Source organism: Prinia subflava, chromosome 17, assembly GCF_021018805.1.
Source record: "Prinia subflava isolate CZ2003 ecotype Zambia chromosome 17, Cam_Psub_1.2, whole genome shotgun sequence".
NCBI classification, from domain to species: domain Eukaryota; kingdom Metazoa; phylum Chordata; class Aves; order Passeriformes; family Cisticolidae; genus Prinia; species Prinia subflava.
The window spans coordinates 14,191,890-14,208,804 of record NC_086263.1 but is presented as its reverse complement, the minus strand read 5'-3'; the positions used below and the strand labels follow the sequence as shown (position 1 = coordinate 14,208,804).

Sequence of the window (16,915 nt, the reverse complement as noted above, 5' to 3'; positions counted from 1 at the left end):
GAAAAGCTGGTGCAGGTCACCCCCTGCATCCCACCACTCGTGCAGTCCTTGCCACCGCCCCACTGCCTTCCATGGTCCCTACCTCTGTCCCCCCCTGGCAGGGCAGTGGTCCCAGCAGTGCTGTCCGTGCCCTGGGTGCTGGCACAGCTCCTGTTGCCATGGCTGTGCCCCTGGTGCCTCCCTGCCCATGACAAGGGCTCTCCAAGCGGGGGAATAAAGGGAGAGAGAAGAGGCTTCACCCCACACAGATGCTGCCTTCCATGGTCCCACCCTCCGTACCAGACCCCAAAAATGTTCTACACCCTGTACACAGGGTTCATGCGCCTTTGGAACAGCAGAGCTGACCAAGAGGATTTTGTGCCCAAGTGCAGGGGGATGGAAGGAAATGCAGGGGGTCAGAGGGGCCTGCAGAGGGGACCCACACTTGGTGGCTGTTTCCAGGGTGTCTGGGCATGGCTGCATCCAGCAGCAGTGCACAGGAGGCACCCTGGGTGCAAAACCTGGCAGTGAGGGCTCTCTGTAGTGGCAATGGGCACCAAGGCTCTGGTAGAAGGCACCCAGAGCATCCTTTGGTCAGGTCAGTCCTGAGTGCCTCCAGCCACGTGGGTGAGGCAAGGAAAACCACCTCACCCCAGGGACACGGCCCGGGGCAGCCCCGCTGCCACCGCCGCAGGGAGGCAGGGAGGGGATGGAGACTTTGTCCTGGGGGTTCACCCGCCCCAGCCCGGTACCTTTGGAGTGCCGGCAGCGGCGGGCAGAGCTCCAGAGGCGGCAGCTCCACTTCTCCAGGCAGGTCTGCGGTCACCAGCCGGCCCCGGCTCTGCTTACAGCCTGTTTCCAGTTACAGCCGGAGCAGGGCTCTGTGCCACCACACCACACCACGCCGGCCCCGGCGCTGCCGGGGAGCTCCGTGCTCCGGCACACGGGGCCAGCCCAGGCACCGCCTGGCTGCGGCAGCGCCTCTCACCACATCCCCTTCCCTGTCTTCATTTCTGCACCATTGCACATCCACTTTCAAACACCTGTGAGCAGGTGAGGAAGCCCAGCCACAGCTCTTGTCACTCCAGTCACAGCTCCAGGGATGCTGGGAGCATAGGGATAAACTGGAGCTTTCCAGCAATGTGACAGTGGCACAGCCCTGCAAGCCCCTGAGGCACACTGAGGCACAGTGGGGTCTTTCCTTGCTCCCCCAAGCACCCATCACCCCCCTGACCTGGCTAATTCCTGCCCCCTCCAGTTCCTGACTCCAAAATGAGGATGGGGACCCAGCACAGGAACAATACATGGCAATCCCTGCCTGCCAGCTGCTGCCTGCTCCCCACGAGGGAGGTGTTCTGGGAGGAGATAGGCCAGAGCAGATGCTGGAAGCACAGACCAGCTGGGCACGATGCTGGCGTGCACCCAGGAATATCCTGGCTGGCAGCCCCAGAGCCAGGTCACAGCCCTGTGCCATCTCCTCAGTCCCAAAGCCAAGCCCAGGAGCTTTCCTGGGGCAAAACAACCCCGAGGTAAAAGGAATGTGGGGAAGGGGTGGCAGGAAACATGGGGTCCAGGGCTCCAGGGAAGGAGGGAGCGTTCAGAGGAGGCCACCCTGCTCTGGAGGGAGTGTGGGGCTGTGGAGAAGGCAGGAAATCAGAAAGGTGAGATAAGGGGGGATAAAGACAACAAGCAGACAGGCAGGGACAGGCAGAGGTGAGGGGACACCACACACCTCGACCAGGAGAGCCTGAACAGCAGCGTTTGCTTAAAAACCACCATCACACACCAAGGCCCCTTCCCAGCAAAGCCTGCGAGCCCAAGGGAGGTGCCACCCATCTGGGGCACCCACGGGCACTCACCTGGGGTGGCCACTTGCCCTGCATGGCGTGGGGCTGGCTCGGAGCTCTGCCAGCGCCGTGCTCCAGCCCTGCTCCCCGCGGGGACATCGCTGCTGCGCGCAGGGACCGATGCATATTTGATGACTGCTATTATTCTCATCTGCACTCATGAGCGGAGGGATGGGAGCTGATCTTCCCTCACAGAGCTGGGGAGCAGCAGGGAGGGAGTGGCCGGAGGGGTGAGGGCCCCCTCCTCCCGTGGTCCTTGTCCCTTGCACCCCTGGTGACACAGCTGGACCGTCCCGCATCCCTTCCACGATGCAGATGAGGCACAGCGTAGCCCAGATGTGAACAGCTGGAAAATGGCCCTGACCCATTCTGGCCCCCAAACCAATGGAAGTTTAGAAGAAATCCCAGAACATGGGAGTGAGGAACAAATGCACCTCCTCACACCCCTCTCCAAAGGTGGGCTGCAGAGGTTCTGGCAGGGATCTAGGCACCCCTTACCCCAAAAATACAGAGCATCCTCTCCTCCCTGGACAAGCAGGACACTCCACCTGCCTTCACAGCACTCCATTCTCCCCATTCCAGCACTGGGCTGCTGCATCCCACCAAACTGGGCACCATTTTCCCGCAGTGATGGAGCCTGTGGCTCAGCCAAACGCAGGGGCAGAGAGAAGATCCTGCTGCAGCATCCGAGCCGGGAAAACCTCCGCTTCCTCCTGCTGCAGGCAGGCACGTCCCAGCCGTAATGCGGTGGGTATTTATTATGCTGATTCCTCAGAACGCGAGGGCTTAACTGCAAATTACAATCAATAGCCCAAATCCCCTCGGGGCAGGTTCATCATTTAGCAGGCGCAACCAGAGGAATTCAAAACTATTTGCCAGCCATAAATCCTCCCCTCCGCAGCCTCCCCAGCCGGCTCCGCGCCACTCGCGATGGCTGGCTGGGGTGACCCTTGTCAGCATTTGAGACAATTAAGCTGTCACTGCGGATCGTGACTCTTATATACGGCCCTGAGCAGCACTTTGAGATGTCACCGTGATGGGGTGAGGGGAGCTGGGTGAGGGGAGATGGCTGAGGCGAGCCCGCCGCAGCAACCATCTCTCATTGAATTAAATGAATGTATTTGGAGGCAGAGTCACTCTTTATTACCTTGCAAACGATTCCTGACTAAATTAAATTATAAGAGGAGCGTTCAGCCAATCAAACCTGCCTGATTGCCTGGAACAGGCATTTTAAACACAGCACGCCTCGAGCCGGTTGCAGCGCTAGGTGGAGGGTGTCTGATGGGCTGTGGGGAGGCTGATCCACCCTGCCCCACACCCGGAGGGCTGCACGGCTGTGCCCAGGCAGGGGAACGGCCCCAGGGATGGGGCAGGATGGGCACAGCCCCCGGGGAACAGCACGAACGAGCCTGGAGGCAGCTGAAGAGCAAGGCAGGAGCACAGAGCAGCAGCAGGGCTGCTGAGGGCAGCTTTCTCTGAGCGTCACCAGCCCAGGCTTTCCTCCTACAGCAGAGAAATGCAGGGTGCTGCTGTTTTGGGGACAAAGCCACAGCTCCTGCCTGCACCCACCTTCTCCCAACACACAAAGAGATTCTGGTGGCATTTCCCTTCAGCAGCTCCCCAGTGAGGGGCTCTTGTAAGAGCCATGAAATCCCAGAATGGTTTGGGTTGGACGGGAGCTCAAAGCTCATCTCGTTCCACTCCCTGCCATGGGCAGGGACACCTTCCACTAACCCAGGCTGTCCCAAGCCTTGGCCTGGGACACTTCCAGGGATGGGGCAGCCTCAGCTTCTCTTGGCAGCCTGTGCCAGGGTCTCACCACCCTCACAGGGAAGAATTTCCTCCCAACACCTCATCTGCAGCTCCCCTTTCTGTTTAAAACCATTCCCACTTTTCCTGTCAGTGCATGCCCTTGTGAAAAGTCCCTCTCCACCTTTTTTATAAGCCCCTTTAAATACTGAAGTGCTGCAAATTCCATAAACCCCAGGAGGCTCCAGTACAACCCTAATGCTGCAGCAGATTTCCCCCTTGCCCTTTGGATGTTGTCTTTTCAGGACTTGGAGATCTCTTGGAGGCAAACTCACTCCAGCACGAACTGCAACGTTTGCTGCTTTTAACATAAGTGCAGAACAATTAGGGAAGCTCCTGGAAGAAGGAATACTGCAATTAAATGGTGCATTTTCAAATGCAGCTATAAACTTGCTGCCAAAAAAGCTACTCTCTCTGAAAAAAGAAGTTGGCTTCTCCTAGCTTAACTATTTTTACTTCATCCCCATTCCAATTTTAATCATGTATCTGTTCATTTTGAACAGGATAAAATGCCCATTTTCCTAAATGAAGCTAATTAGGCAGAGGGAGTTTTAACAACGATATGCCAAAATCAATTTGAAACCCACACTGAGGCAGCACCAGCTATTCAAGGACAGGTTTTAGCAGGTAACACTGAGAATTTCAGCCTCACACCGAGCACCCTCCTGGCTCCCAGCACTACCTGGGCTGAGGATGAAGCCCTGTCAGCAGTTCTGGTTGCCCGGCTCCGTGCCAAGGCTTGGCAGGCTGCAGGATTTGGATGGAAAAGTCAGAAACTCAGGGACAAAACGAAACCAAAATTAGTCTTTGTGAGGGTAACTCTGCCTGTGTGACCTTCACGGGAAATGGGAAGGGTGAGTTAATGTGCTGGAACAGCATCCCACCCAGCTCACACCAGGAAGGGCCAGCTTTCCACTGCCAGACAGGGATAATGTGGATAATTTGGAGCTTGTTCTCTACTTGCTGCCTCCGTGGTCAGGATTTCCTCTGCACTCCAGCTGTGAACAAAGCCAGGAACAGGGAAGGGAACTTACAGAGTTCAAAGTCACCTTCTTAGCTTGGGCACTGTGTATAGTACCTATTTATCTCCCATCATCAGTCTCTTGCAGCCACTTCACCTTCTACTGCCCCCTACACCTCCTGAGACAGCATCCAGGATCCAGGCCAAAGGGAAAAAAGAGAGTTAGGAACACACCAAGCCATCTACCCACCATTCACATGAAATAACAACTTTTTATTTTCTCAAATAAAATAATCCTTCCATTTCTGCTCAATCAGGTTGTGAAGAGTGGGGAGGAGCAGGGAGAACCCTGCTCAGACAAGTGTCACACCTGTCCTCACAGTTCTGCATCCACGTCAGACCGAACCCTTTTCCAATGAAAGAAAATAAAAGCTATTGGCAGCTCTTGATCCCAGAAGGCAAGAGCTGTCCTCTGTCAGGCACTCTGAATTGTTTAGCAACAGTATTCAATGGAAAAGCATGATTACAAAAATCCCAGATTTCTGATGAACAGTATCCAGACAAGCAGTGTTTAACAGGGCTGGGGTAAAACTCATGGCATGGGGTGGTACCGTGAGCTCCAAAGAGCTGTGACTGGAATTTAGGGCCATGCTTGATGACACCTCCACCTTGGGGACTAAAGGGCAGGACAACTCCTGCCCAACAAAGGAGGAAGCTCCCAAGGCAGCTCCTCAAAGAGGGCAATGCCAGAAGTGAATCCTCAGCCCAGACTACAGCTCTTGGACCATACCCCACTGCAGACTGGCCAGGCTAATTAACCACTACCAGTTTAATTGCTCATCTCTCAGTACCAGTTGGACCAGGATGTCTTACGAAACCCACTGCAAGGCTATGGAGAGGCACAGAGTGCCAGGTTTTAATGTTAATTGAGGTGGGACCATTAAAAATCGGGGTTGTCGCAGCTGCAGAGACGTGTCCAGGGAGCAGGGGAGGGAGAAGTCTGATTCTGTTTCAGATCAATGCTTAAATTAAGTGAATGGATAAGCAGCAAAACATCAGCAATGTTCTCTCAGCCCAGGGGCAGATTTTTTCACACAAATTCAAACACTTCCCACTGGGAATGCACATGGATTCATGTGCAAACCCCACAAGGGGCAGGACACTGCTGGCTGTGGAACTGTGAGCTGTGTCCTAGGAGAACTGGCTCCTTTTAAAGTTTTAAGAAACATCTTTTGGCCTGAAATGCTGCGAGATGGAAACCCATCTTCCCCATCCCCACCTGCAAGCACAGTAGCCTCATTTTCTGCCTTTCTCCAAGAGAAGGAGCTTCACAGAAGCTTTCTTGGCTCTGGAACACATCTCCCTTTTTCTTTTTTTTTTCTTTTTTTTTTCTCCTTTTTTTTTTTGGTGTGTTTTGTTTTGTTTTTACGTGGTCAGTTCCAATTGCAGTGATTAAAGGCAAGGCCAGGCACCAGCAGTTACTTCTTTACGATCTGAATGACATCTTCATGCTCCATCATATGGGTTAAGCCCACTCTTTGAGGGCTGTACTTTGTGCTTGTCCCCTTGGAAGCAAAAAATGGGGAGAAGGGTTAGAAGACCAGTCAGAGAGACCTGAAAACAGGGATTGCAGTTGCTGTCTAACACTTACCCACACCAAGGCATATTTGAACTGGCTGGCTAATGATCTGTGAATCCGATGGCACTGCAAGACAGACAGGCAGAAGTTGAAGTATTTCCATGACACCACTTTGCAAACAACTTTTTCAACACCCAGGAATTAAAAGAAACTCAAGTCTATGCCAGAATTTACAATTAAAACTTTAGGAGACAGTTAACAGCACCTGAAACCACACAGAACAGACACAGGAACCACCAGCCCACACATTCCATTGCTTCCATGTGTTTTTTCACTGGGCTGCATTAAATAATTACTGTTTAAAGCTTTTATAGCAGCTGTGAAAGAAACCTGAGGCAGATAAAATTGGTAAAGGCAACAAAAGGAGAAGCCCAACCAAACACTGACACGCCCTGAGCTTTATGAAGCACAAATCACAGCAGGTCCAGGAGGAACTGCCTGCTGCACACAGGGAAATGTAAAAGATGCAGAAAAATTACCACATGTTCCACAGAGGCCCCTTTCCGTAGAATAATGGCATCTGTAAAGTCTGGTCTCTCTGTGGAGAAGCAGAAGGGGGGGAAAAAGCATTGGATTACTATCAAGTGTGTTCTAAAATGCTGACACCATCTCACATCACCTTGTGCTTACTACTCCCAAATTCCTCCTTCCTGCTCCTAGAAAGAACAGGGATCCAGTACCTAAAAGCATCAAATCAGCTCTCCACTACCCACAAGTGCAATTCCCCACCCCACACAGTCAGCAGCTTACTCACAAACCCACCTGATCTAAATCCATCCCAAGCCCTTGACTTAAGAGAAACAAAACCACCCAAGTCAAAACACACCTGCTCAAGGAAAACCAAAATCCCCAAGATTTCAGAGTTCAACAAGCTCAGAAAATTCCTTGATCTCTTCATATCCACCCAAGTTCAGCTGTTCACAACCAAACAGGGCAAGTTATAGATGTGCCTTCAGCACTGGGAAAAGCTGCAAGTGGGTTATAAAGCAAAAGGAGGCTCGAAGGCACCTCCAAAGTTATGGGAATCACCAATTTCTTGCAGCAGGAACAGGAAACTTCTGGGTTCTGATGGGCTCAACAGTTCATCACAGTGTGCATAACAAGGGAAAAAAAAAGCTGAGAACTTGCACACTTTGTTCTCTTACATCATGCAAAGACTTATGAAAATTCAGCTCTTGTAAAATACAACAGGAAGGCCATGGTGGGATCCACACACGGCAGGATCAGACAGAGCAGGAAGCATTTCCCAAGAGCTGAAAGATGATTAAGGAGGGAGTTAATTCCAGCATTTCCAAGGCACCAGCCCTGCTGGTGGCCTGTCTGCCTTCCATGAGCAGCAGCAGCAGCAGCAGCAGCATTTGTGCCTTTCAAACCTTCTGCTCAGCTCGTGGTCACTTACGGCCCCGTTTCTTGGTGTAGATGCAGGTGAGTGCCAGGTATTCCCAGAGCTTTTCCAGCAGGTAGTCCAGGTTCAGCTTCATGCCACAGCTGCAAAACACCAGGATCATGTTTACTGCTGTTGTGATTTAGGGATCAGAAGAACATGAAATGTCTTTAATAAGTGCTGGAGAGTGAGGGGAAAGTCTTTAATGCGGCAAGGAGAGGAAAAACAGAAGGTAAAACAACCTTAAACTGAAGGAGGGCAGGGTTAAATTAGATATTAGGGAGAATTTCCTTACTAGAGGGGTGGAAAAGCACTGGAACAGGTTGCACAGAGAGTGTCTGGCTGCTCCATCCCTGGAATTGTTCAAGGCTAGGTTAGATGGAGCCTGGAGCAAACTGATCTAGAGGAGTCCCTGCCCATGGTAGGGGGTGGAATGAGATGAGCTTTAGGGTCCCCTCTAACCCAAACCATTCCATGATTCCAGAAGGGTGAACAGCTTTGAAGCAGCAAAGCTCAAACAGATCTATCAGCACAAGGAAACAAGCCAGACTGACTCTGTCCTGCAGACAGCACGGAGAAGCCAAGCTGCCTGCCTCTCCAGGGGAAGGAGATCTGGGAAAAGCTGCACAGCAGCTCTGCTTCTCACCCCAGCAGCCCTGGGAGGAGCTGGAGAAAGGGGCGTGAAATGAACCCCACACCAGGCAGGCCAGCAGAAAAGGCAACCTGACAGCTCCTACCTGATGACAACACTGTGGGGCCTCCGAGCAAGACGATCCACCTCCTCCATGGATATCTGGTCAATCTTGTTATAGACCTAAACCAAAGGGAAAACAACACAGCCCTTAAAAAGGCAATTCAGTAACATGCAGAAATAACAAGGTAGCTCCAGCACCTGAAACAGAAATGCAGAGCCTCTCAGAAGATAAGCCAAGACTCTCAGTAAAACAAACTATTAAAATTCAGAAGCCTGAATATAAATTTTGGCCTTTTAAAATTCTCCCATTGGGATGACTTGGAACACGTTCTCTGGTGTCTCTGATTTCATAGAGACCCAGTGGCAAGAAACAGAGCCCTAAAGGGACCTCTGGCACACAAGGGACCAGACGTGACAAGTTAAGCACGGAGCTGGCAGCAGGGGAGGCTCCACACGTGGGAGCAAAGCCTCAGCACCAGGATTGGAAGCTCTGCTGCTCCAGGGCAGCACCAGCCACAAGAGGGCCCAGGGAACACACACAGCATGGCTGCACATCCAAAGCCTGTAAAAAACTCCCCGTTGAGCTGTTTTCCACCTCCTAAACCCCAGATCATTACTGTTTTAGGAGCCAGGAACAAAGGCATGGAGTAACAAGACAAAGGGGGAATGGCTTTTAATTGAGAGGGCAGGGTTAGACAGGATATTGGGAAAAAAATTCTTCCCTGTGAGGGTGGGGAGGCCCTGGCACAGGGTGCCCAGAGAAGCTGTGGCTGCTCCATCCCTGGAAGTGTCCAAGGCCAGGCTGGATGGGGCTTGGAGCACCCTGGGATATTGGAAGGTGTCCCTGCCTATGGCAGGGGATTGGAATGAGAGGAGCTTTAAGGTCCCTTCCCACCCAAACCATTCCATGATTTTGTGAAGTTCCAACGTTTCCTTTGGCACAGAAAAGAGATGCTGGATGTGACAGCAGCCAGGCTGCCCAGGATACTCACATAGAGGCACGGCATGTAGACCCTGTTTCCTACAATCACATCAATGAACTCGTCAGGGGAACAATCCTCTCTGAACAGGACCTCAGCGTTGAAGATTTCTGAAGTGGACACTGTCAAGGCCCAAATCCCAACACACCACACGGGCTGAGCTCCCTGGTGACAGCCAGCACCAAAGTGACACCAAGGCTGTCCCACAGCAGGAAGCACTTGAACCATGATGGCTTAAGGGTCTCCTGTTTTAGGAAAGGATACTGTATTCGTGGAGGATGAGCTGAACCAGCTTCTCAGAGCACTGAGTCAAGGTGACAGTGGAGTTGAAGGAGATGCCTCCACCCTTCTTGGGCTGCAGGAGGTAAAAAAGCAACATAAGAACATTCTGCAAAACCCACAGCCTGTCCAACATGAGGGGCAGCACAGAGGGAGCTCAGCTTTGAGCAGGCAAGCAGACAGCTGTGCCTCCAGGAGCTCAGGAAGCCTCACCTTGAAGTAGATATTTGGTTTGCTTTTGTTCAGCCGGATTCCTACAGATTCCAGTTCTTTCTCCAGCAAGGCCCTGCATGGACACAGCACCAGTGAGGCTCAGCATGGCCAAGTGACACCAGCCCTTTCCCTTTTTGATCTTGTGTTGACACAGCCCTGCCACAAGCTTTCATTACAGCCCCAAACCCCCCTAAAGCAGGTCAGAGTCTGTGGAGGAAATCCAGGCTGACACTCCCATCTCTGACAGCCATGCTGTAGGAATGACCCTTCAGCTGAGGCAGCAGGATGCTCCTCATGGAACACAACCCCCACCTCGTACTCAGTAATTCAATCCCTCATTCCCCAGCTGCTCCCCACAATTCCTCAGGGAATTCCTCACGTTTTCTGGGCACGTGGGAAGCCCAGAGGCCCAGCCCTCCCTCACCTCTGCACCTCTCCCTTGGTGGCATCCAGCATCATGATCACGACGTCTGCAGTCCTGGCCACGGCGATCACCTGCCGGCCCCTGCCCTTCCCTGCGGAGACACGAGGTGGGGGCACATCAGCAAGAGGAACCAGCTGGGGTCTGGGACAGCTGGGGACTCCTGCCCCGTGCAGAGGCTTGAAAGCAAGGAAAAAGATCCTGCAGTGCTGTCCTGGCTGCAGCCAGGCTGCTGGGAGCCCTGCAGGCAGCACAGAGAGCTTAGCAGAGGGGAGGTCAGTGCCTTAGGAAATACAGGCACTGCTCTGGTGACCCAAGGGAATGGCTGGAGCTGTGTCAGGGAGGGTTAGGTTGGATATTAGGAAAAGGTTCTTCCCCCAGAGGGTGGCTGAGCACTGACCAGGCTCCCCAGGGAATGGGCAAGGCCCCAAGGCTGCCAGAGCTCTTTGGATAACACCAGGCACAGGGTGGGAGTGTTGGGGTGTCCTGTGCAGGGCCAGGAGATGGACTAGATGATTTTCATGAGTCCCTTTCCAGATTTTCTATGACTCCCTGATTTCCTAAGCTATTTTCAGACACAACCAGCCAATGAGGACAATGACAACACAGAGAGACAAAGCCAACATCTCTTCCCAGAAGCAGGAGTCATGGGAGGACTGGCAGGAGCTCAGGGAATTACTCAAACAAGGTTAGTGTTTAGCTGTAATTCCCCCTCCGCCTCTCCAGCATCTTTCTATAGATTTCCTCAGAAAACAGATGAGCCACTTAACACTCAGGCAAGGAGGTGAGAAGTGATTGGCTTGCTTTGGCTCCCACCTCCAGAAAACCATCTCTGTGCCACATATAGCCCCTTCCGTGGGCTCAGGGATGGGAATCGTGCCTCACATGGGATCAAGGACTCAAAAATTTGGGAAGACAACGTAGGAAACCTTGACCCAAGAAACCTGTGTACATCTGAGACACCCGGGGACACCAGTGAGAGCAAATCCCTCCTGTACATGAACACAGACATGAGCCAACCTTGAGCTGCTCCCTCGATGATTCCAGGCAGATCCAGCAGCTGAATATTGGCTCCTTTGTACTGAAATGGAAGGATGGAAAGTTGAAAGCTTTTTGCAGGGCACCTGAGCAGCCCCAAAAGCCCCAAAAACGTGCTGGGGGTCCACATCCTGTGGAGAGTGGAATTGGATGGAACTGGCAGGCCAGGGGAACTCTGCACAAAGCTCATGACTCTGTCCTGAGGCAAACTCCAGATCTATGGGCTGTGTTCAGCAGCACATACAGCTGTACATTAGATCCTGACTCCCTAAAGCACCCCGTGACTGCAGCTGGACAAAGCACAGGAAATCAGCACAGCAGTCACGTATTCCCAAGCTGGGGGAATGGAAAGGAAAAACAACCCTCCTTTTCTTGGTCTAATGAGAAAACTCAGTAATGAACCAAAGCCACGTCTCTTACTGTGACAGATCCAACTATTCAGGTGTGCTGCAGGTCTTATAGTGCCAGGAAAAAACCCAGGAGACTCTCATTCCTAGATTTGCAGGGATTGGTTCTCTAGCTGTTGTTGCAGCTCACAGCTATGCTTGAATGTGTTACATTAAAGTCCTTTTCCAAACCATACAGTTACTTTCATTATTTAATTCTCCTTTCCATCCTGACCCACATTTCCTCATTACTCTTGGACATTTTTCAGTTTGATGCCCTTTATCATTTGTTTTACTGATGGATGCTGAGGTCACCACTAATAAAACCCCTCAAGGACAGGAGTAGCTGCATTTTGTTTTGAAAGTGATCACAGCACAGATTGCCTCTGTAAAGCTTCATTAAAAACAAATCTGTCAAGATTTGCAGCCAGCTGGTCACTGGCACTGACAGTGGCTATCCAAAATCCAGTTGAGAATTGTTGTATTGCTGTGGTCAGTCCAAGAGCAGCACAAAAATCCTCATCACGAAGCCAATCCCACAGAGTTCAGGGAAGTGCTACATCAGCACTCAACAATTTAAAGCAAAAATCAGCTTTGGAGAGCTTTGGCTGTCTCTGCTCCTTCGTGGCTGTGACAAACACATTTCCACAGCTGGAGGAGAACCCTACTCACTTCGATGACTCCTGGGATGCAGGTCAGCGTGGTGAACTCGTACGAGGCGGCTTCGCTGGCGGTCGAGGTCATCAGACTCAGAAACGTGGACTGGAATGCAAGAGATCAGCATCAGCAGGCAGGAAAATGAAAAGCTTCAGCAAAAGAAGCGACCAAGGTGCTCCTCAGGCTGTGGAAGGTGTGCTGTGGCTGTTCCAGGCACAGGGACTGAGGTGATGACACTGTCACAGACTGAGGTAAATCCTGCACGTCCCCCTTCCCTCAGCAGTGCTGGGGCTGGCCCAGAACAAATTTCAGGCTGTTCCCACAGGGCAGGGCACATAAAATGAAGGAGTGTTTAATATCTCCAACCTTCAGCTAGATCACAGAATCATGGAATGGTTTGGGTGGGAAGGGATCTTAAAGCTCATTTCATTCCAGCCCTGCCATGGGCAGGGACACCTTCGACTGTCCCAGGGTGCTCCAAGCCCCATCCAACCTGGCTTTGGACACTGCCAGGGATCCAAGAGCAGCCACAGCTTCTCTGGGCACCCTGTGCCAGGACCTCCCCACCCTCATGGGGAAGAATTCCCTGCATATACCTCACCTAAATTTCCCCTCATTCAGTGTGAACCCATTCCCACTTTTCCTGCCACTTCAGCTTTCCCTTTCCAGCTTCCCTGCAGCTTTTCCAGGTACTGGAAGGTGCTGTGAGGTCTCCACACAGCCTTCTATTCCCCAGCCCCAGCTCTCTCAGCCTGTCTCCACAGGGGAGGAGCTCCAGCCCTCTCTCCAGCAGTTCCACATCCTCCCCACGCTGCAGACCCCAGAACTGTGCACAGGACTCCAGCTGGGATCCCACAAGCTGAGCTTTGAAGAGCCTCCCAACCCAAACAATTCCACGGTTCTGGGAGCCCAAACCTGCCCTGCAGCCACTGCAAACACAGCCTGGAGCAAACACAGTGAGCACAGGCACTCACTGACCTTGCCCACAGAGGGAAAACCGATCAGTGCCACGCGGGCATCTCCTGATTTCATCACATCGAAGCCCTCGCCCTTGGCCGCCGGGGACTTGGAGGGCTCCAGCAGCTGAGCTCTGTACTTGGCAAGCTTTGCCTTCAGCAGCCCCAGGTGGTACTCGGTGGCTGCAAAGACACAAACCCAACAAAGCTGGTTGGCAGAAAGTTGCTGGTGGTTCATTTCTGGGAATGAGAACCTTCCCAAAAGGAAACCCTTGTGGATCTTGGTGAACATCTCAACTCCTGGCTGGCACAGAGCTGGCCCAGGTGTTCCATCAGCTTTTGGAACCCTGGGCATTGAGGGCAAACCTCAAAGGGAGCTGCACAAAGCCAGAGTGGAGGGAAACAGCCAAAAAACTCCCGAGTTAAAGGAGCAAGGCAGAGGGAGAGCAGGGATCCAGTGGGAACAAATTCAGAAGTGAGAGATCACAGGGGAAGCAGCCACTCTTGGAAACAGCCCCTCCTTACACCTGGTCACATTCAGCACTCCAAAATGACCAGATTATTTTCCCCTCCTCTTGTCAGCTTTTAAAGACACATTTAACTCAGAGCTCACATGTGTGAAAGTACTTTACTGCCTTATTCTCAGCAAAACACTTGAATTTACACCTGAACCAGAAAAAAGGGGAAGTAGTTGTCTCACTTTGTAACAGGTGAGGGCATGAAACCAGGAGCTTACAGGTTTATTTCTGTTATTTACCACAGCCTAAAGCCCCCAGCAGCAGCTCCACAGGGAGCCCCAGACCACTCAAACACCAGGAGCCTCCTGTGCCAGCAGGACTTGAGATGTCACCTCCTCCCAGCTCCGGGGGGCTGGGACCACAGCAGAGCGCAGCAAAGAGGGCGGCCCCCACCTCACACACACCCCCAGGGCTCACCCTGCTCCCCAACCTGCCCCAGCTCCCAGCACCCCCGATCCTGCCCTCTGTGTCCCCAAAAATCCCCCGGCTTCACAAACCATCCCCAGGCTGCCTCCCCCACAGCCCCGAGCGGCACCTCTGTGCACAGACCCCACAGCCCCGAGCCCCCACAGCCCCCAGACTCTCTCCCAGCCCATAACTCGCAGCCCCCTCAGCCCCCAGGCCCCTCACAGCCCCCCGTCCCCCTCTCAGCTCCCCCATCACTCACAGACCGCCTGTGTCCCTCACAGCCCCTCGCACCCCCAGCCCCCCGAACCCCAGCCCACCTGCCCGCCCTCCTCCCGGCTCTGCCCGCCCGCTGTCCCCGGGTCCCTCGGCCCCCGGCCGCCCTCCGCACCTTTGTTTTTCTGCGTGCGGGCGATCTCCTTCTCGATCTCCGAGATCTTCTCCAGGATGCCCATGGCGGGCCCCGCTCCGCGCCCGCCGGAAGCGCCGCCGGCCCGGCCGTCCGTCCCCGTCACACGTCCGGGCCGCGCCGCGCTGCGAGCTCCGGCCGCGCCCCGAGTCCCGCGCCCCGGGTTCCGCCCGCCGCGGGGGCACCGGGAGGGTCCCCGGGGAGGCGACCCCGGGTCGGGGCGAGAGCTGCGGGGACGGGAGGTACGGAGGGACAGGCTCAAAGAGAAAGCAGGGGAGGTGTTAAGGTGTTAAGCCTCCCCACCGGGACTGCCTCGTTCTGCTCCTCTAATTAAGGCTGGATCCTGAACGGGCCGTGGAGCCGGGGCGGGGGGATCGGGCTCTTCTCCCAGGCAGCCAGAGACAGGAAACAGCCTCAAGGGGGCCAGGGGAGGTTCAGGCTGGGCATCAGGGGGAATCTCTTCTTGGAAAGGGTGATTAGATACTGGAACAGGCTGTCCAGAGAGGTTGGTGGACTCCCCATCCCCGGAGGTGTTCAGGGAAAGACTGGACGTGACACTCAGTGCCACCAAGTGAAAAGGTGGGGATCAGACACAGGCTCGACTCGATGCTCTCAGGGGTCTTTTCCAGTTTTAATGATTCTGAGAGCCGGTGAGTTAAGGCCATCAGAAGCTGCTGGGATTCCTGGAGAAACCCTCGAGGAAGGAGATAAGGCACAGCAATCCCCTGGAACCAGGAAGTGCTGTGGTGGACAAACACACACGGACACAGACCCCTTCAACAGAGTTCATGTTTAATTTGGATGTTGATCGCTCCACAAAACTTCTCCTCGGCCCCCACACGGACACCCTCTGCTCCCACAGGGACAGCCTGCTGCAGCCAGAGTGGTTCAAGAGACACCACATCCTCTCCCAAGCCCAAACACTCCACCTCTCACCTCTGCCCCCCAAATCCTCCCCTGGGCCCTTCTCTCTCACCACACCACGACGTACAGAACATCCCCTCTCAACTCAAACAGCTCAAAGAAAAGGAAAAAACAAAGCAAAGGCCTTTGAGGAGGGAAAATCCACACACCAACAGCCCCTGTGAAACCTTCAGCTCCACAGCCTGCTCTGCACCCGCCACACATCACATCCAGACAGTTCTGGATCTAAGCTGAAATTCCCTTCAGGATGGTAAAAAGGCAGGCACAGAGCAGGATGCTCTTGCCACACCCTTCTCACAACGTATCAAGTCTTTAAAAAAAACCAACTTCATTGGTTTAGGGATAGTTACACCTGCTAAACACCCCCAGGACCATCCTAACTCAGCTTCTGCCAATGAACAGTTAATCCACTAAACCATACCAGAAATCCAAGTGTCCCACTTGGACACTGACAGCCCTGGGGAGCACAGGGACACTGGTGCCACCACCAGCATGGCACAGACAGCTCCAGAGGGCTGGGAAGAGCCATTGGAAGCTGGGTCCCTGCACTCACACAGCACCTGGGAAGGAGGTTTCACCCCTACACTTGGTCACAGTGGAGCAGCACCACTGGTTTTCACCTCTAAAACCAGGACATCTCCCAGCACCAACCATGAGGAAAGCCCTCTCCTCAAAAGGAGCTGAGTTTCTCTGAGAGGAGCAAAATAAAACAGGAACACATTTCCCAACTGCTCTGCTCACAGCCCCAAATCACCTCAGCGCTGTCCCTGGACATCCTCCAGCACCAGCCAAGGCACGAGCACACACTCCCTGGGAAGGGCCAGGTCTCTCCCTTCTCCCCCAGGCATTTCTCTGGGGATTGAAGGATTGATCCACGGAGCACAGCACACGCGAGAATTCCGCATCATCTCCCGAGACCGGCCCGGCTGCTCGTCCAAGCACTCAAATCCCAACTTGGAATAGAGGAAAGGGGCTCTCCAAGCCCTGAATGCTTCCTCGTTAAGGCTTAAACAAGTGATAACTGCTGCCAAAAAGGAAGTTAGTTAAAAAGAAGCAAAACCCCAAGTACCTCGCCCTGGCGTGCAGAGGCTTCAATTCCCACTCCCGGGTGGAAAATCCATCCTCGGCACCAGCTGTGCCACACGTCTGCTTGGAGGAAGCTGGGCTTTAGAACAGCCAGAAAAAAAGGCAAACTAAACTCTCACAAAGCCCCGCAGGTGGGGCTGACAAGGTAAAAACACAACTGAGGCCAAGTTTTAAAGTGTCTTTAGAAAACCAACCCGCACGCATACACACACACACACACTTTGGCACAGGAGCCTTAAGTTATGTCACTTGGAACATTCAGAGTCAGAGGGAGCTACTGGAAAGGGTTTTTTTAAAACATTTTTCTTGTTTTTCCTTGTAAAAAGGTGT

The 16,915-nt window shown here is 53.3% G+C and overlaps 1 protein-coding gene across 1 annotated transcript; it reads right to left on the bottom strand.

Moving 5' to 3' along the window:
• Window positions 1-4,848: 4,848 nt before the first annotated feature.
• On the bottom strand, window positions 4,849-14,698 carry DRG2 (developmentally regulated GTP binding protein 2). The gene is made up of 13 exons (XM_063414818.1): window positions 14,558-14,698; window positions 13,266-13,426; window positions 12,303-12,392; window positions 11,227-11,287; window positions 10,210-10,300; window positions 9,786-9,858; window positions 9,558-9,648; window positions 9,306-9,403; window positions 8,357-8,433; window positions 7,635-7,723; window positions 6,715-6,773; window positions 6,248-6,301; window positions 4,849-6,161 (listed from the first exon to the last, which is right to left on the bottom strand). Exons 1-13 carry the CDS (start codon window positions 14,619-14,621, stop codon window positions 6,075-6,077), a joined length of 1,095 nt encoding a protein of 364 aa, XP_063270888.1. The 5' UTR covers window positions 14,622-14,698; the 3' UTR covers window positions 4,849-6,074.
• Between the last annotated feature and the right edge of the window lie 2,217 nt (window positions 14,699-16,915).

What these genes read in the sequence shown, in the direction of transcription:
- DRG2 (XM_063414818.1), bottom strand. Translation starts at nt 14,621, where the DNA reads ATGGGCATCCTGGAGAAGATCTCGGAGATCGAGAAGGAGATCGCCCGC. An exon ending in GCATCCCAGGAGTCATCGAA is followed by an intron (nt 11,288 to 12,302) that starts GTGAGTAGGGTT and finishes CTTCCATTTCAG; the next exon opens with TACAAAGGAGCCAATATTCA. An exon ending in TCAAATATGCCTTGGTGTGG is followed by an intron (nt 6,162 to 6,247) that starts GTAAGTGTTAGA and finishes TTTGCTTCCAAG; the next exon opens with GGGACAAGCACAAAGTACAG.